Source organism: Dreissena polymorpha, chromosome 7, assembly GCF_020536995.1.
Source record: "Dreissena polymorpha isolate Duluth1 chromosome 7, UMN_Dpol_1.0, whole genome shotgun sequence".
Taxonomy (NCBI): domain Eukaryota; kingdom Metazoa; phylum Mollusca; class Bivalvia; order Myida; family Dreissenidae; genus Dreissena; species Dreissena polymorpha.
In genome coordinates this window covers 79,674,174-79,694,889 of record NC_068361.1, presented here as the reverse complement: position 1 = coordinate 79,694,889, position 20,716 = coordinate 79,674,174, and the positions used below count along the sequence as shown (strand labels likewise).

General features: G+C 36.5%; 1 protein-coding gene across 2 annotated transcripts; it reads left to right on the top strand.

The window, feature by feature from the left end:
- The first annotated feature begins 349 nt into the window (after positions 1-349).
- Positions 350-20,007, top strand: LOC127839334 (uncharacterized). Of its 2 annotated transcripts, none has more exons than XM_052367665.1 (10): positions 350-413; positions 1,542-1,601; positions 2,671-2,789; positions 4,764-4,835; positions 5,270-5,331; positions 6,952-7,007; positions 7,698-7,786; positions 8,932-9,003; positions 12,613-12,766; positions 19,797-20,007. In XM_052367665.1, exons 2-10 carry the CDS (start codon positions 1,562-1,564, stop codon positions 19,865-19,867), a joined length of 735 nt encoding a protein of 244 aa, XP_052223625.1. In that variant the 5' UTR covers positions 350-413; positions 1,542-1,561; the 3' UTR covers positions 19,868-20,007. The 2 variants fall into 2 exon arrangements, with proteins under 2 accessions (XP_052223625.1, XP_052223624.1); XM_052367664.1 differs by lacking the exon at positions 350-413 and adding an exon at positions 1,135-1,224 and having other exon boundaries at positions 1,546-1,601.
- Positions 20,008-20,716: the final 709 nt, after the last annotated feature.

Here is a 20,716-nt window from a genome sequence, read left to right as displayed (position 1 = left end):
ATGGTCAATTTGCCCCGCATCCGATTTTTTAAAAGGCAGAATAGTGTTGTTTTTTGAAATCATTGTGGTAAAGTCTACATATTTTACGACGTGGCTTGTTTATGGTTCGTTAAAGAGTTAATAGTACACAACGGTGCCAGCAGCACTCGATCGGCTGAATGCGTTTTGCAGAAGTGTCCAACAAATATATACACAAAACTTTTTCTTTCTGCCCTTGCGCTCGCCTCAGATTATATCGAAAATTAATTTAAGAATATTTCGCTCGCTGCAATAGTTTTTGCCAAATTTCTCGGAACATCTGATATATTTGGTGTGGCCTCAAGATAAATGAACATAAAGTAACAACAGTTGTACCGAGACACATATACATATAGAACGTACTTGTCTGGATCAAAACTCGTGACAGACTTCAGGTATTGTTTTGTGTTTACAGTATCAGTAAGAATTGAATTATCCGTTTTCTATTGTTGTATTAACTGTAGGGAGTAAGAACTATTACGTAAATCTATATTCTTGTATAAAAAAAATACCGCTGGTTACATGCGTGGGTAAAACACTTAAGATTAAAGTAAAGGATTTATGCAAAACTAAAATTATGGATTTCTCACTACAGCTAGTTCATAAATTAACACGTTTGAAATGAAGGGCTCTTATTTCTTATTACCGTTAAATAACTTTTACACATCACCTTCAACAGTTGTTTAGAATGAACAATTACAATAAGCTTTGGAAATTTGACTCTATGTTTGTGGACCGGTTAGTTTTCGGATATATGAACTCTTAAGTACATTTATATGTAATACCTTAAAAATCGTAAGAAAATGGTATCAGATTGTGTGGAACAGAGAAAAGACTACTCAAGTGCATTTTCCCCAATATGTGTAAACATTCCGTGTAGTGAGTTAGTTATTTGCATGCGCTGTGTTACTTCAGTTAGGTTCTTGAAATGCTTTTAAAAAGCTTAAAAAGTGAACGTTTTCTTGATATTGTACCAGCTCTAAAAATGTATTGTGAAATGGATGTCAATTTACAGACTGTTTCGTTATTTTTAAACTGTTGCGACATGGTCGGTAGGTTTCAAAAATGACTGGGACGTTTAGCATACATACAAAAATGTGTTATGGCTTTACATGTTATCGGACATACATGCCCGACCAGCAGTATGTGGACAGTGTCATCACTATTTAAATGCTCCTCTTTGCTAGCGTAGTCCGTATCACGAGATTAAGTAAATCTATTCATCTCTCGACATGGAATAATTGTAGAAATATTTCCATATTACATGTTGTATATTCGCTATCGAAAATAGACAAATGTAATGACAGAAGCTTAAAAAGGTAGGGCGTTGTAAAGTTGACCATGCATTCTATTTTTATGCAGGGTTGATGCTTTTCTGTTTATTTGGTAAGCTTTCATATTGCACCACATAAACAATTTATATTTCATGAAAAAGTTATTAGTAAAAAAGCAGAATTTAATTGATTTAATGCGTGCTGTACATAGACTGTACAGAGTGTGTCTGTCATTTCATTTTCTTACAGACGAACGACAAAATAACAACATGAAAAACACCTTCCTGCTGTTGAGTCCATTTCTACTAGGTAGGTAGAAGGGTTATTATATGCATATTTCATCAAATTTCCGAAATCAATGAAAAGCGTTGTGTAAATTTCATTTCTACCATGATTGGGAGTTTTGATGCATGCAATCACGTGATAATTAGCGAAAGAAATTGTTACATTCAGATATTGAATGTCATAACTGAAATGCCATGCTTTATCAAACTATGGAACTACTTTGGCATATTCTCCTGTAATATAATTATACCGGATTTTATTTAACATGTAATCAAGATTTATTGTCAATAAAATATGATGTCCTCGCGCAATACTTTGTTCAAATGCTAGATGCAATGACATCACGATTAACCTTTGAGGAGACGTCGGTTATCTTCGGAGGCATTTTGTGGCAGCATGTGACCTGCGTCATGCGGCCAGCGCAGCAATCGCGAAGTCTGGTAAAGAGCGACGTTTCCCGCTGTGCATTAACGCAAGGTTTTGTAGGCTCTTTAGCGGACAGCGTAGCTCCCGACCAGACTGCGTTGATGGCATAAAACCCATTTTCGCATGACGCTGGTCATATAATCTCTCTGGAATGCTAGCTTATGCTTAAACTAAAGACAGGTTTGAATATGATTTATATGGATGGGCTAATCTTAAATAGTTTATATAGTTTCACGGGCTGCACTACATGGCATTAAAAATGAGTAGTGTTCTGAGAAAACTGGGCATAATGCATGTGTTTAAAGTGTCGTCCCAGATTTGCCTGTTAGCAGTCCGCACAGGCTAATCAGGGACGACCCTTTCCGCTTTTATAACATTTTTCGTTTAAATGAATCTCTTTTTAGCAAAAATCCAATTTAGGCGGAAAGTGTCGTCCCTGATTAGCCTGTGCGGACTGCACAGGCTAATCTGGGATGACACTTTACGCACATGCATTAGGCGCAGTTTTCTCAGACCAATGCTCATATTTGTCGACACGTTTCTACGTTATAAATATCTGTTCGACGGATTTAATATACTAGTATTAAGAATACCATATGAGTAGAAAACTCCAGACTCGATTGTGTATTATAAATTTTGACTTTTGTTGACACGCCCATTTTCTAAGGCATCATAATGGGGCAACAAATCATCCCACCGGAGCATCAGCTAAGGTGCAGGATTTGTACGAACGCGTTGCAATTAACGGACTGCAGCAGGGTAGCAGTGTGTGATAACCGGACTGAGGTACGACATTTGTTCGGACAACTTGTTCAGATATCGGTAACATTGAACATTTTCAAAACGAATGTCATTGATTAAAAAAAAAAGAGTTTTATTCAAACAAACGAAATAATACTCCTGTCAAAGAATGTTGATTACAGCAGTTCGTCCATACAAATGGTAAAACATCAATTGAAATTGATAAAATAATATCGAGTTAGTAACGCGTTTAATCGATACTTTGGGAAAGAACGTGTATGACAGGCATGGTGTTTAAAGTACGCTTATTACTCTCAAGGCTGATTAACCTTGTGATAGCACATACCCATTTATGCCAAGTGGACTCTCCCATCCTTCTAAATTGGATCAATTTATTTCCAAAAGTAGGAATGTCTAGTATATTTATTTTTATATTTAGAATATTTCTCAAAGAAATTCCTTAAAGCAAACAGCGCAGACCCTGATGAAACGCCGCACCATGCGGCGTCTCATCTGGGTCTACGCTGTTTGCCAAGGCCTTTTTTCTAGACGCTAAGCATAAATGGGTCAAATACAACTCCCAAAGGTATTGGGTTTGAATCCAGGTGAAAGTATAAAGTCAGCTTTTTGTCTAGCTAATATACTTTTAAATATTTATTTTTTTACAAAGTCGAAAATCCGTGAGCAAGTCCATTTCATGTTAGCAATCGTGTTCGTAAAAATGTTATTAAATCGATTCTAATGTCCAGACAGCACATGTGTGAACCAACTGATAAGGTATCTTGACAATAAAATGAGTCATGTTCTGAAAAAACTGGGCATAATGCATGTGCGTAAAGTGTCGTCCCAGATTAGCCTGTGCAGTCTGCACAGGCTAATCAGGGACGACACTTTACGCTTTTATGACATTTTTCGTTTAAATGAAGTCTCTTCTTAGCAAAAATCAAATTTAGGCGGAAAGTGTCGTCCCTGATTAGCCTGTGCGGACTTCACGCACATGCATTATGCCCAGTTTTCTCAGAACACGACTCAAATGGTGTTCGCGATTGTAAGTATAATAAGTGATTAATACCCCTTGTTGTAATTTTGAGTTGTTTTTTTTAAATGCCGAGCATATCAGTCATTAATCATATCACCCCGCGCGTGTTAAAATTATCGTTAGTGCGACGTTGGTAATAATACGCAACGGATTGCATGTATAATAATAATAATGATAATAATAATAATAATAATAATAATAATAAAAATAATGTCTTTATTTTATGAAGGTTAATCATTAAGACAACACATTGATATAAAGTCATGCAAACAGTTGAACAATGGCAATCTTATTTTCAATGAGGCCTTCAAACAACTATGGTATGTATAATGCATTTCTGCATTATCATGCGAAACATGTAGACTTTGACGAACATAAGAGTACTGTAACAGTGCTATAGAAGTGTCATAAAAAGCAACTCTATAACATGACTTATATTATTAATTTCTCTTTCAATATTGAAATGGTCTCAATGAACAATTATTTATTTACAGAAAGTATTTATGAATATTAATTTCTTGTTGATTGCATTTTCCCATTGTGGTGTAAGAAAGTAAGGATTTGACCGTCACGACCTGTTTTGCCGATTTCCTAGTTTTTTAAGTATCGTCGTAAGTTTACTCATGTTGTACAAGAGCTTGTTCTGAAATACACGTATGTTGTATGAGGAAAAAGTTTGGGTTTGGCACACGAATTGTAGTGAGGTATTAGTTAGGGTCGATTATGTCATTGTCGGCTCTGATACTATTTTAAAGTAACACTGGTACTCTTCAGTAGACTACAATGTATCAATCAGTGGAAAATATGATTTAAGTACAATGTACCAGGTCATACATCGATGTATTTTTAAGTATATTTTCCGTACCCCAGGTACTTTGTAGTATACTTCAGAGTACCCGGGGTACTTTTAAGAAGTACAAGAGCCGACAACGACCAATTGAGAAGTAGTTTGACCAAAACCTTTCCCGAATCTCTTCCAGGAATGCTTCATGGATAATATACTGACCGTGAGCTACCAGAGTGTCTACGTGGGCGGCTGTAGGTCCCGACAGGTACCGTACTTGAGCATTTCCTGTCATCCCGTTTAACCCATTGTTCCTAGTGGACTCTCCCATCCTTCTTAATTGGATCAATTTATTTCCAAAATTAGGTATGTCTAGCATATTTATTTCTATATTTAGAATATTTCTTACCGAAATTCCATTAAGCAAACAGCGCAGACCCTGATGAGACGCCGCATCATGCGGCGTCTCATCTGGGTCTGCGCTGTTTTCCAAGGCCTTTTTCTAGACGCTAGGCATAAATGGGTTAACACAGGTTTTAACGATGGTACATGAAATTCTATTGCATTAACTATAGTGATTTTAAGAACCCTTTTTAAAAAAAAATCCTATTAAACTCAAAAAACTTGGTAGCTGAAGTTTTCCTTCTCAGAGAACGTTTTAAAAGATGTTTGCCTAAATAACGAATACTTGTATTTCCACAGCAATGTAACGGCGATCCCATGGCGTCCGTCGGCAAGAAGGAAACCCTGTACATTTGTTCCAGGTAGGTAACATTGAAAGATAACTGAACGGTATTTATTTAAAGAGTTTTATTAACTAGATTTGGAAAATGTTTTAAGTATATATTGAAACGCCAGAAAGAGTAAAGTTCAGTAGGACATCAACAAAGGGAAATACTTCTACTTCGTACTTCCTACAGTCAATTGCTGACTATTACAGGAAGGCCTATTATAGGCAGATATGGACACTGTCGAATCCGTTTCTTGGGAAGAACCAGTACTTGATGTCTATGGAGGAGATAATGAGAACGCTCCCCGAGTAGAGAGCGAACCCACAAACAAATGCTGAAGAAGAAGTCATTCCTCTCGTGAGGTATTGACACCTCTTGCAGATTTCGTGATTTGTTCCTTGCAAAATTTACAAATAAATGTCTTATCTTAAGTCTTATAAAGTAAATGCCTCTTTTGAAAACAGTACTTATATTACATCATTAATTTAAACTTTTTGTTTCGGGGGGGGGGGGGGGAGGGGGCGGGGGGGGGGGGGGGTGACATCTCCGTGATTTGGTCGGATTCAGTTGTGCCTTTTTCTACGTTATCTATTATTATTGAACCTAACATTCTAAAACTGTCGAGTCAAAAACCTTTCAATATAAAAGTCGAAGAGTCAAAGAGTTACCATGAGAGTCGAAGGAAAGCTCTGCTTAACACTAAACTGATGCGGTGCATACACCCGCCTCATTTTGATGGTATTTGACTGATATCTAAAAACGTAATGAACCAGTTGGCCAAAAATTAAACAGAGAGCAAATTATGATAAATTTGCCTTTGCTGGCATGTTTTGGGTTTATTATGAAAATTGGGTGTTGGCAAATGACTGTGAAAGTGCCAAAATCGGAAACCCATATATAAAATATTTCAACTGCGTGTTTTTTTTCTTGTCATCCGTTTACCGAAGCAACTCCCATTCATTTCAAAACAAAAACATTCATTTGTTAATTCGCAGTTCATGTTCGGGTTTATTTTTTAGGGTCTGGTTGCGCAATCTTAGATCGCATACCGTGCTAATTCCACTTCATGTCCATTTGGGCAACGTCATATTAATTTATAAAAAAATAATACATGTGCCCATTAATGTTTTAGTTGCAGTTTTCCGTGGTGAAAATAATTTACGAATATCGTCAAATAATAAAAAGGTGCATGTACTTTACACGGTTATTCGTTTTTGTCATGGACACAATGCGGGGCCTAAAACTTGCGCTTGCATAGCAAGATACATAGATCCCCCCTCCCAGTGTAAGGCATTTACCTTTAGGTAGTCACCTTTGCTATAATGAATAATTATTAAAATAATGACTAGATCCGTACGAACAAACTATTGTTAATATAATCGTTTGTATTGATGGAGACTTACACAACTATACTCGCCATTTTATTGTTTGAGTAATTTTCTAGTTAATTGTTATAATTGTGACGATTTCTATTTGATGTTAATTGTTGTATGTATACCATTTTTGTTTTAAAAGTTGAATTTCTAATTGACTGTGATATTTGTAGGATATCATTAAATTTTTATAATTTTTTCTTGTTGTTTGTGTAATTTTCTTATTGACTTATTATTGTATGTGCAAATTACTAGTTTACTTGTCTGTGTAAATTTGTAGTTGCTGTAGCAACGAGGACGATTGCAATCGACGTGTTTGTGGCATCCACGACAACAGTAAGCATTCATGCATTGCCTAGCTCTACTACTGCTACTTAACCCGTTTATGCCTAGTGGACTCTCCCCTCCTTCTAAATTGGATCAATTTATTTCCAAAATTATGGATGTCTAGTATATTTATTTCTATATTTAGAATATTGCTTACAGAAATTCCTTTAAGCAAATGCGGCGTCTCATCAGGTTCTGCGATGTTTGCAAAGTCCTTTTTTTCTAGACGCTAGGCATAAATTGGTTAAACTTTCTTCTCCTTTATATGTCTTTTAATTTCTACATATCACACCGTGTATAATCTTAGGTTTCCAAATAATACATTTGCATTTAATAATAAACACATGTTTGTATATCTTTGACAGATTGTAAAACCGGGCTTAGCGTATATGCGTGAAGTGTCATCCCAGATAAGCCTTTGCAATCCGCACTGGCTGATCGGGGGCGAAACATTCAGCACTGGCTAAACGGGGGCGAAACATTCCGCACTGGCTAATCGGGGGCGAAACATTCCGCACTGGCTAATCGGGGGCGAAACATTCCGATTGTCTGGTATATTTTGTTACCAGGAAATATCTTCTTTGCAAAAACGCAAGCTTAGGTGGAAAGTGTTGTCCCTGATAAGCCTGTGCAGACATGCTTATCTAGGACTACTCTTTACACACATGTATTCAGCCCAATTTACCCCTCTCTCTATAGATGTGAGCGTATCCCAGTGCTATCACTGCGACTCCTCCATCATGGATCCCCGGAACTGCGTCACATTTTCCACTTGCGACACTAATGAGGTGCGTAGCAACCAGGGGCTCGTTGTAAAAATCATCGTAGGGTATACGTAAACCTTTTCCACTTAGAAACGTATCTTAACGCATGTGTAGTCATTAAGAAAGTTATATTTCATCAAAGATCTTTCTTACTAGATTCAAGTTTAAAGGGCTAGATTTCCAACCCTAAGATACTGATGAGTAACTCGAAGTCTGTTTAGGTTATATGCTGATGCACGTTGCCATTTGCACTTTGCTTCTGAAATGGTTAAATCACGCAACCGTGCTTGAAAGAACACGTTGCATCGTACCAGAGGCAGGGGTCACATGTTGAATCCCACGCTCAACGCAAACCTGCTTAGTCTTTCGCATGCGACGTTAAATCGAGGTGCAATTTACCAGGTGCTTCACATGGGATTCGCAAGTCTCTCGAACTGGCTTGCTCCTGTATCACGCACTATTCCCGTTTTCTAAATATCAAGTCTTTTGGTAGCAATGGTAATATACCATATACGAGAAATACAGATGCATTCGAAAATAACAAATCTAATGCACATAATAAGAATTTTGAGAACGGTTATACTGAAGTTACCCTGTGGTCGGTCCGCATATAAGAGAGCGAATTTGCTCTATATAATTCTCATGCTCATTAATTGAAACTTCCAATATGCCAACATCATGACGTGTTTATGTGCAAAGCACCATTTTTCACCGCCTTTGACTAACACATTTATGATTTATTTGCCCTTGAACATGGCTGACAAGCAGGTGCATGCTATTTAGTCACCTAAATTGGTGATAAAGTTGTAGTCATAGTTATTTTATTAATTCCTAGAAGAAAAATCTATCGGAAGGCACACTGATAATGAACTTCTCCCTTTTTATCTACAAAAATCAGTCTTATGCCTTATGTTGCAAAAGAGTTTTTATGAGCCTGGACCCTGGTTACTAATTAACTTCTTAGATTGATAATAAAACATTATGTACTACCGGTATGTTTCAATTTACGCAGGCTACCCATAACGAATCAAATTGTAAGATAAGAGTTATGAATTAAATGTGACAAATCTAAAGTTTGTCTCAACAGTGAATAACTTAAATCATTTAATATGTACATGTTACAACGTAATAAGTAAAATCACATATTCGATCCCTACTTTATCTTTAAGGTGTGCTTCGCTAAATCCAACTATGTACCCGGGTCCCCCTTAACGTTTGCGTACGGCTGCCAGAGCAAATATGTGAGTATGCAAACCAATACCAATTAAGGCAATATGAGTCGCGCAATGAAAAAAACGGGTTTTATACACTTTCGTAAAGTGTCGTCCCATATTAGCCTGTGCAGTCCGCACAGACTTATTATGGACGTCATTTTCCGCATTGACTGGATTTTTGTTTAGGAAAGACTTCCTTTAACCCTTTGCATGCTGGGAAATTTGTCTTCTGCTAAAATGTCGTCTGCTGAATTTCTAAAATTAGCATTTTCTTCGATTTTTTTTCAAAGAATACTATCCGAATAGCAAACAGTTTGGATCCAGATGAGACGCCACGTTCTGTGGCGTCTCATCTGGATCCAAACTGTTTGCAAAGGCCTTTAAAATTCGGTTCCCGCACTGAAAGAGTTAAACGAACATTTCCATTTAAGCGGATAGCGTCCTGTCTGATTAGCCGATACGGACTGCACAAGCTAATATGGTACGAGACTTTACGCACATGCATTTAACCACGTGTTTTCAGAGCGAGGCTGAAATATATGCGGAATATTACGCTAGTCAATTGTTCCATGTGTTTGTATCGGTCGAGTGGCTTGTGTGATGACGTATCTCACGAGAGGCGGAGCCTCGAGTGTGATACGAAATAGCGGAAGCCACGAGACTGATACAAACACTTGTAACATTTGACTTGCGTAATATTCCTTTTGTTGTATACAACTTTCAACCATTTAAGTTAAAAAATGAGTTTAAGCGTTCATAATTAACCAAGAATGCAAATATAATTTTCTGCATTCAAAGTGACGTGAATAAAAGTAGTCCGGCTAGTATGGTAATACAAAATAGGAAAACTAGCGAGTGGCATAATACATAAATTATTTCTGTGCAGTTGTATTTTACCGATTGATACAACTTGTATTTTTGGGGGAGATAAAGCAGGTATATAATAAAGCGTGTATACCCTATAGAATTATAGCAGTATGCGCAGATTTAAGTGATATTATGGTCATTTGTCACCGTTGAATTGAGCTGAAAAGAATTGACAGGTCAAAAGAGTAAGTTAAAATGTGGTTACTGACCAATTATGTGCAACTCATCTTGCTACCAGTTGTTTATAAAAATATATTTTATATTATATATTTTACGTGACCCACCAAGCCCTGTAAGCCGAAATGATCCGTAAAACAAAATGGTGTCTTTGTGTCGTATAAACGAATCTGCACTAAAACTATATTTAGGTTCACATTGTACATGCGTGATCTATGGCACGCCTGAACCACAAAAAAGAGAAAAACTAAGTTTAAGTAACTTAAACTTAGTTTTTCACTACTTAAACTCAATTTAAGTAACTTAATTCGAATTAACGCTACTAAATGCATTAAGTAGTTAAGAAGAGTTATTTTCTATTTATGTGAGAAAAATGAATTAAGCAGAGAAAAACTTAGTTTAACTCGTTAAGTGCGCCCGAACAACAAAAATTGATTTTAATTACCGTTAAGTTACTTAAATTGCATTTAACGCTGCTTAAAATTAATTTAAGTGCTTTCGCATCGTTAATTGTATTTACTTATTACTTAAGTAATAAAATTTTTACTTAAGTTGAATTATTAATTATCGTTAAGTCAAAACTCGCGTCCGAAAATAAGCATATGAAACAAGCGTTTTGATTGGTTGTCAGGTTTGTTAATAAATTCAGGCCCGAGGTCGGAAGAAAAAGATTGCCATGTGGTACGAGCAAAAAATACAGATATTATAAATTTGGATTAGAATCTTAAGTCAGCTAAAATTTGTTTTAGTCTGGAATAACATTCAAAACACCCTTTCATCATCAAATTTTGCTGACAGTCAGTAACTATGCAATAAACATCAAAAACGATCCGCCCGTCTATATATTTCCGGGTCATATCGCATTTACCTGTAGTAATAACTTGTCTTGTATACGAGTAGTCATACCAGCTTGTATGTAGAAACTGGGACTATATTATATGTCCCAGGTAGAAATTAAAGATTATATCGTGTCACCGAATCCAACTTAATTATATTCTATACATGTAAATTTTGGCTTTGATTTTAGTATTTAAATGGAAAAAAAACAGTCTCCAGTATCTCAGTATTGGCAGTGAACTTATAAGTAAACAATCCCAAAAAGTACACATATCAGAAATTACCCAGGTGATATTTTAAGTCTGAGTGCACTATTGTCTTTTAAAATAATTTTTAATGTAAAAAAAGAAAAAAATGTACTGTTAACATATTATTTAGAAACATATCTAACTTAAGTGTTCTGATTTTTCCCCTTTAGAAATAAATAGTTTAGACAGAGACATATATTCAGTATATATTCCCAGTTTAGATATTAATTAAAAGAACTAATGTATGCATTTGTTAAATGTCATTCGTTCTTCCGAAATATTATCCTATATTGTTTGATGAGATTCAAAATAAACCTAATTAAGAATTTAATTGTTGTTTTAGTGCAGCAGTTAACAATTTATATTTTTTTATGAGTGTGTAAATATTGCAATGGTAACAAACGAATCCATAATACAGTATTAAAAATGTCATGAGGATCAGTGATTGCTCGTTAATTGTCTTTCATATCCTGTATTTGTTATTTCAGTTCCCTTTTTAAAAACAACCAACATTTTGTTGTTGTTTTAACAGTATTGGTAATTGTCTAGTTAATTGAAGGGTACCCCTTGATTACACATGGGTTGTTTTCTTAAAAAGAAGGCCATATGACATTCCACAAGCTAAGTCATAGTATGGCTTCATCTTTTTCTTATAAATAAACCACCACTCAATTGCTTGATCATAATTATCCTGAATTCAAGATGTCAGTTGGTAAGTAGCAATTTTATTCAAGAACACTGTCAGCTGTAGGTAAATGCGTGCGTTGTAACCGATCCATTGCAAAATTGTACATGGCGGTAGAAGATATCCTTTCCTGTTTACGTTTGTTACGACGTTTCTGATTGGCTTAGGTCTTCCGGATCATTAACTGACCAATCAAAACAATTCGACTTTACAACTTAAGTAAAATTCCTTACTAAAGTTGAATTCGTGTAACTAAAAACATATTTTAAGTAGAAAAACCTATTTTAACGCAACTTAATTGAAAATAGTACAATTGATAGAGAAAATCCTTGTTAAGTTGAATTAATTCAACTTAAGTAAGAAAATTACCATTAAGCACCGTTAATGCATTTTCGGTGTTTTAATTAGCGTTAACGCCGCGGGAACCACAAAAACTACTTAAATTCATTTTAAGCAGCGTTAATTCGAATTAAGTAACTTAAATTGAATTTAAGTAGAGAAAAACCTAGTTTAAGTAACTTAAACTTAGTTTTTCTCATTTTTGTGGTTCAGGCGTGCCATAGTGATCACTTGTCAAACGACAGTACGGTTGATATTCAAATGCATTATTTTTCTCTTTCCGGGATATTGTTTTAGAGTGTTGATGCTTCATTAACAAATATAAGTGTATATGAAATGAAAACACAAAAAATAAACAACGGTTGCGATAGACACCTATAAACTGTTAGATGCCATAATATCACTTTAATCTGGCATGCCGCTTTACGCATGCATTAAGCCCAGTATTCTCCTAAGGAGGCCCGTCCATATCAATATTTTCAGCTGTGTAAAGCGTTGATGACGAACATATTCCATTACCTGGATACGTGTTTTGGCAACTTCGGTAAAACACCCGAGTGTCAACACGAGAGCACGATGTGCAACACGTGCTGCGCGGACGGCGGCTGTAACTTTGGCACGTGCAAGGAAATACGGGGTATGTATTGACATCACACAATTGTTTACTTCATGTCTTTACAGGCAGCAGTGTAAATAAATGCGAGGTCCGTTATGACGTCACGTAAGTGCAATTGCAAACAAATACTAGGTATGAAGTTTTATGAAACGCCACCAGTGCAGTACTTCTCAACGGACAGCAGGGGGGGGGGGGGGGGGGGAGATAAAAATCTTGAATGACATCAGCGGGCGTCCGTCAGGAATGTCTGCTCTCTCCCGTCCGAGCATACGGGATGGAGGTCAGCATGGAGATCATGGTGAATAGCACGACCAACACCAGTACAGACGTCACCATGAACGGCGAGAAGCTAGAAGAAGTGACCAGCCTCAAGTACTTGGAATCCTGTCAAAGGATGGTACCAGTACTGCTGAGGTCGATATAAGAATTGCCATGGCGACGGCAGCGATGGCGAGACTGAGTAGGCTGTGGACAAGCAGTTCAATCAGCTTCCCCACCAAGTACAGGCTCTACAAGTCCCTTGTAGTCTCGATCCTACTCTACGGCTGCGAGACCTGGACGTTTCACGAGGACACACAACGCATGATATAGGCATTTGAACATAAATGCATCTCCTATACGGAGAACAAGACCAACACGTACGTCCGGAACATGACTGCAACACTTGTTGGTCCACAAGAGCCCATACTGGCGACCGTCAAACAACGAAAGTTGGCTTGGTTTGGACACGTCACCAGGCACGACTCTGTGCCAGACTGTTCTCCAGGGCACGAGAGGGAGGTCGACGTAGAGGCCGTCAGAAGATAGGCTGGATGGAGAATGTAAAACAGTGGACATCCCTTCCCATGGATGAATTAATCTCAACTGCACGCAACAGACCTAACTGGAGGAGGATTTCTGTATCGTCGTCCCGCATTTCCCCCCAACGGCCAAACCGGTCAAGAGATTAATGATGATGACGATGATGATGTTGATGATGTTGATGATGATGTTGATGATGAAGATAATGATGATGACTAGGTATGTAACGACATCACCAGTACTTGCCTAAGGAATTACGTGCAAATATATACCTGATACACAAGTTTACTGTATAGAGGATAGTATGATAAATCCAACAAAAACACATATTTTTCTTTCCTTTTTTATCAACGTTTCGGCTTACGCCTTCATCAGGATAATACAAATAATAACAGAAAGCGGATGTTACGTCATTGACTTAACGTACATTAAAATGCGGGAAAATGTACGTCAATAAAATGAACGTTAATTAAATTAAGCTTAACTTTCGGATTCAAGAATACACAATTTCCTATAAAATTATATATAAAAATACTAATAGGAAAAAACAAAAGTAAGCTTAATTAAATTGAAGAGCTAGTCTTTTATGTTAAAAAGAACTTTGTTATTCATACCATTAGGGTGTAATGTTTTAAGTCTATGTATATAGTAAGTTTCTTTACATAGACGATCTATGTTGTTATTAACAACATCAATTGGCATAAAGGAAAAGTCATTTGCGCTGTGGTGATCTTCATTAAAATGTGATGCGACCAAAGTTGAAAATTCAGGGTTAGAAAAGTTTCTTATGTCAAATCGATGACTGTTCATTCTTTTTGACACCGGTTGCATGGTTTGTCCAACGTACTGTTTCTTACACTGTTTACATGTAATGAGGTATATTACATCTTTAGATGCACAATTCATATTCTTCTGTAAATTAAATTGCTCGCCTGTTACTGTGCTTTTAAATTTTTCTCCAACGTGTATGGATTTACAATGGGAGCAACGTGTTCTTCCACAGGCACTGGACGCACGTGAACTGTTCAAACTGTTCGTAAACTGAGCACGTGTAATGAAGTTTCCTATATTATTAGGCCTTTTAAACGCCAGTATGGGCTTATAAGTTTCATGCACACTTTTCACTTCTTCTTTCTGTGACAGGTTAAGTAAGTCCCAATACTTGTTTATTGCGGCTCCTATGTTTGGCAATGACGGATTATATTCCACTGTAAATGGGATAACTTTTGTTTTTGCTTTATTGCAGGACTGTAATGCGTCTTCTTGAGATAGAGCAGAAACTTTTTCAAATGCACAATCGATAATTTTTTCCGGATAATCTCGCTGTTTGAAATGATGCTTGAGGTCTTGAAGTGACGATTTAAAACTGTTGTCATCCGATATAATACGTCTATATCGCTTCGCCTGACTGTATGGTATTCCGTCCTTACACTGTTTAGGGTGGCATGACGTATAGTCAAGATATTGGTGGTTATTGGTCTCCTTTATGTGTATATCTGTTTGAAGTGTTAAGTCGTCATTAATAGAAACAGCCACATCGAGAAAAGACACGATTTTCTTAGAAGCAGAATACGTAAACTTCATGTTGGGGTGAAAACGGTTTAATGCTTCAATAAACAATTCAAGCTTCTCTAAAGAGTGGTCCCAAATCATAAATATATCATCTAAAAAGCGAAACCACAGTGTCGGTTTATGTTCACATATTTTAAGGAAGTCTTTTTCAAGTTTTCCCATAAATAGAGAGGCATATGCTGGCGCCATTGGACTACCCATAGCCGTACCCATTTTTTGTAAATAGAAATCATCATCAAATTGAAAATAGTTATTTTCAAGTACAAGTCGTAACAATTTAGAAACTATGTTGCTATTAATGTTGCCATTATGTAAAAATTCTTCACAAGCCTTGATTCCATCGTCGTGTGGGATGTTCGTGTAAAGCGATGACACGTCTAGAGTGACGAGATAGGTTTCTTTACTATTAACTGTCTTGTTTTTGAGCTTTTTTATGAAGTCTGTTGTATCTTTGATGAAAGACGGCAATTCAAACATGTATGGTTTGAGAATGGAGTCTATATATTTCGAAATATTCTCCGTAGGTGAATTACATGCTGACACAATTGGACGACCGGGGTATTTAAGCGGAAGATTTTCATTTGTTTCTTTGTGAATCTTTGGTAAAATGTAGAAAAATGGAGACCTTATATCCAGTGGTAACGCATCAAATTCGTTTTCAATGCTGGCATGTGATTTTTGTATATCTGCAATGCAATTGATGATACATTTTTTTACATTTTCTGATGGGTCGCTGGGTAGTTTTTCATAATGAATTACATTGTTTAGTTGACGTAAAACTTCATTTTTGTAATCTATTTTGTTCATAATCACAATAGTGTTAGATTTGTCGGCTTTCTTGATAACAATGCTATCATCTTGGGACAGTTTTCGAAGTGAAGCTAGTTCCTCCTTAGTAATATTACTATACTGTCGTTTTTTACTAGCGGACTGTAATATTTCTTCTGTGATAGCTGTGATATAAAAGTCAAGGTACATGTCTCTACCGGCGAATGGAGTAAACGTAGATTCGCGTTTATTGAAGAATGGCCGTTGAAAGTCTTCATCATTATTAATAATATTAGACTGGGTATCAGGGTTATTTAAGTCATTGAAAAATTCTTTAAGTCTTAAACGCCTACTGTATTTAAATGTTTCTTCGGCTAACTTAATTTTATCATGAGCACGTATCTTGGGACAAAATTTCAAACCTTTGCCGAGCAGGATATAATCATCATCAGTGAGACGCTTGGATGAAAGGTTTAAAACTGTTTTCTTTCCTTTCTGAATTTTGCGAAGCCGTTTTTTTGTTTTCCTCCATGTTTTCCGGTCTGAAATACGGACAAAACGTCTCTGTCTTTTCCCCTTTGAGCCGCTTCTGCTACTAGTTGCGCAACGGTTTTTGTTAGGCTGTCCAACGATGTTTGAAGACTTGAAATACGCAGTTGTAGATTTACATTTGCCCCGTTGCTCAAGGCCTCTGCGTAGGTTTTCTTTGGCGACAGTTCAATACCTGACGATAGAGCAACACCGTCAAAAAACGAGGCAGCCCCGGGTCCAAAGAAAACCTACGCAGAGGCCTTGAGCAACGGGGCAAATGTAAATCTACAACTGCGTATTTCAAGTCTTCAAACATCGTTGGACAGCCTAACAAAAACCGTTGCGCAACTAGTAGCAGAAGCGGCTCAAAGGGGAAAAGACAGAGACGTTTTGTCCGTGTTTCAGACCGGAAAACATGGAGGAAAACAAAAAAACGGCTTCGCAAAATTCAGAAAGGAAAGAAAACAGTTTTAAACCTTTCATCCAAGCGTCTCACTGATGATGATTATATCCTGCTCGGCAAAGGTTTGAAATTTTGTCCCAAGATACGTGCTCATGATAAAATTAAGTTAGCCGAAGAAACATTTAAATACAGTAGGCGTTTAAGACTTAAAGAATTTTTCAATGACTTAAATAACCCTGATACCCAGTCTAATATTATTAATAATGATGAAGACTTTCAACGGCCATTCTTCAATAAACGCGAATCTACGTTTACTCCATTCGCCGGTAGAGACATGTACCTTGACTTTTATATCACAGCTATCACAGAAGAAATATTACAGTCCGCTAGTAAAAAACGACAGTATAGTAATATTACTAAGGAGGAACTAGCTTCACTTCGAAAACTGTCCCAAGATGATAGCATTGTTATCAAGAAAGCCGACAAATCTAACACTATTGTGATTATGAACAAAATAGATTACAAAAATGAAGTTTTACGTCAACTAAACAATGTAATTCATTATGAAAAACTACCCAGCGACCCATCAGAAAATGTAAAAAAATGTATCATCAATTGCATTGCAGATATACAAAAATCACATGCCAGCATTGAAAACGAATTTGATGCGTTACCACTGGATATAAGGTCTCCATTTTTCTACATTTTACCAAAGATTCACAAAGAAACAAATGAAAATCTTCCGCTTAAATACCCCGGTCGTCCAATTGTGTCAGCATGTAATTCACCTACGGAGAATATTTCGAAATATATAGACTCCATTCTCAAACCATACATGTTTGAATTGCCGTCTTTCATCAAAGATACAACAGACTTCATAAAAAAGCTCAAAAATAAGACAGTTAATAGTAAAGAAACCTATCTCGTCACTCTAGACGTGTCATCGCTTTACACGAACATCCCACACGACGATGGAATCAAGGCTTGTGAAGAATTTTTACATAATGGCAACATTAATAGCAACATAGTTTCTAAATTGTTACGACTTGTACTTGAAAATAACTATTTTCAATTTGATGATGATTTCTATTTACAAAAAATGGGTACGGCTATGGGTAGTCCAATGGCGCCAGCATATGCCTCTCTATTTATGGGAAAACTTGAAAAAGACTTCCTTAAAATATGTGAACATAAACCGACACTGTGGTTTCGCTTTTTAGATGATATATTTATGATTTGGGACCACTCTTTAGAGAAGCTTGAATTGTTTATTGAAGCATTAAACCGTTTTCACCCCAACATGAAGTTTACGTATTCTGCTTCTAAGAAAATCGTGTCTTTTCTCGATGTGGCTGTTTCTATTAATGACGACTTAACACTTCAAACAGATATACACATAAAGGAGACCAATAACCACCAATATCTTGACTATACGTCATGCCACCCTAAACAGTGTAAGGACGGAATACCATACAGTCAGGCGAAGCGATATAGACGTATTATATCGGATGACAACAGTTTTAAATCGTCACTTCAAGACCTCAAGCATCATTTCAAACAGCGAGATTATCCGGAAAAAATTATCGATTGTGCATTTGAAAAAGTTTCTGCTCTATCTCAAGAAGACGCATTACAGTCCTGCAATAAAGCAAAAACAAAAGTTATCCCATTTACAGTGGAATATAATCCGTCATTGCCAAACATAGGAGCCGCAATAAACAAGTATTGGGACTTACTTAACCTGTCACAGAAAGAAGAAGTGAAAAGTGTGCATGAAACTTATAAGCCCATACTGGCGTTTAAAAGGCCTAATAATATAGGAAACTTCATTACACGTGCTCAGTTTACGAACAGTTTGAACAGTTCACGTGCGTCCAGTGCCTGTGGAAGAACACGTTGCTCCCATTGTAAATCCATACACGTTGGAGAAAAATTTAAAAGTACAGTAACAGGCGAGCAATTTAATTTACAGAAGAATATGAATTGTGCATCTAAAGATGTAATATACCTCATTACATGTAAACAGTGTAAGAAACAGTACGTTGGACAAACCATGCAACCGGTGTCAAAAAGAATGAACAGTCATCGATTTGACATAAGAAACTTTTCTAACCCTGAATTTTCAACTTTGGTCGCATCACATTTTAATGAAGATCACCACAGCGCAAATGACTTTTCCTTTATGCCAATTGATGTTGTTAATAACAACATAGATCGTCTATGTAAAGAAACTTACTATATACATAGACTTAAAACATTACACCCTAATGGTATGAATAACAAAGTTCTTTTTAACATAAAAGACTAGCTCTTCAATTTAATTAAGCTTACTTTTGTTTTTTCCTGTATAGAGGATATCATTCTGCAATTGCAAGGAAAACAACGATGGCACATCTCTTTTTGAGATCATATGATGCTGTAACATCAATAATATGGAATTTTACATAAATTAGGTGTTTCGGAGGACTCTATCGCGCGATTTGATTTTGCGACATATAAGTCTATCAACCTGCACGATATAGTCAACCGGAACACCACAATTTATTTGGGCCGTGCTCTGTGAAACGGGGGTTAATGCATGTGCGTAAAGTGCCGTTCCAGATAAGCCTGTGCAGTCCGCACTGGCTAATCAGGGACGACAATTTCCGCTTTATGATATTTTTCGTTTCAAGAAAGTATTTTCTTAGCAAAAATCAAGTTTTTCGGAAAGTGTCGTCCCTGATTAGCCTGCGTGGACTACACAGGCTCATCTGGGACGACACTTTACGCACATGCCCCTTTTTCACAGAGCACGGCTCATTTACTGTCATATTCCATTTACTATATACCTAGTTACCTACTAACGAATATATCATTTATCATACACCTTCTTGCGAAAAAAGACAACTCGAAATACTACAATTATCAAATAATTAAAAAATATTCAATACATTTACACACAAGTGAAAATCCCAAATCACATGAATATATTTTCAGACCGCCTCTATCAGTTGTACAAGAAAGGGCTCTTCAGTCTGGATACCATGAAAACCACCTTAAAGCCCTAACTCGGGGATACCTCAAAGAAATGATGGGAAACACAAAAGGAAATGAAAAAAGAGACGTCTAAATGACTGTTATTAAATTATGATGCTTACAAAAGAGTTTTATGAAAAAAAATGTTAACTGCCCTTACAATAACCCCAGATGTTAAAAATCCGTTACATATTTCATCCCTTTTACATGCCCCGCACGTGGTTTTATACATGTACTCGATACAACTGAATGTCTCGTTTTTAAACGGAAACTGAACAACGCAAAAAATGCGCACGTTTTTTACACGTATTACTGCAGATAATTAATGTTCGCATATTCTATTTATTAATCATAACAATAAGAGGAAAATAATGACCCTGATTCGCCCATCTGAATTCACATTTCGATACGAGAGTGATCTTAGCTGGGAGATTCGTTTTGAGATTTTACTATCATGATTCGCTAACCTGAATTTAAATTGCGATACTAGAATTTCAGTATATCGATATATACGTTACTCCAAGTTTGGACTAATTTCGACCCCAGCGGCATGATTTGATGATGGTCCATGCCAAATACCAAACCGCTTCGCCTTGTCATTTCAGAAGAGATTTAAACAGTTTTCACTTTATAGTTATAGTTATAGAAAAACAAGTTACCCCCATGTCATGGCCAGTTTTTACCGCATTGATATGATTTGAACGAACTTGACAGAGGATCATCATACGACGGTACATGCCAAATATTACACAATCGAGCCTTGTCTTTTTTTTTAAATTGTTTTTCCTGCATACTAGTAAGTATATAAATCATATTGACCCCAGGTCGTGGACATTTTCGACCATAGGTATATGATTTGAACACACTTGTGTACATTATAA

Excerpts from the sequence above, each read along its gene's own strand:
- LOC127839334 (XM_052367665.1), top strand. The coding sequence starts at position 1,562 with ATGAAAAACACCTTCCTGCTGTTGAGTCCATTTCTACTAG. Across the intron at positions 4,836-5,269 it reads GCGGCTGTAGGTCCCGACAG|CAATGTAACGGCGATCCCAT; the intron begins GTACCGTACTTG and ends GTATTTCCACAG. Across the intron at positions 12,767-19,796 it reads CACGTGCAAGGAAATACGGG|ACCGCCTCTATCAGTTGTAC; the intron begins GTATGTATTGAC and ends ATATATTTTCAG.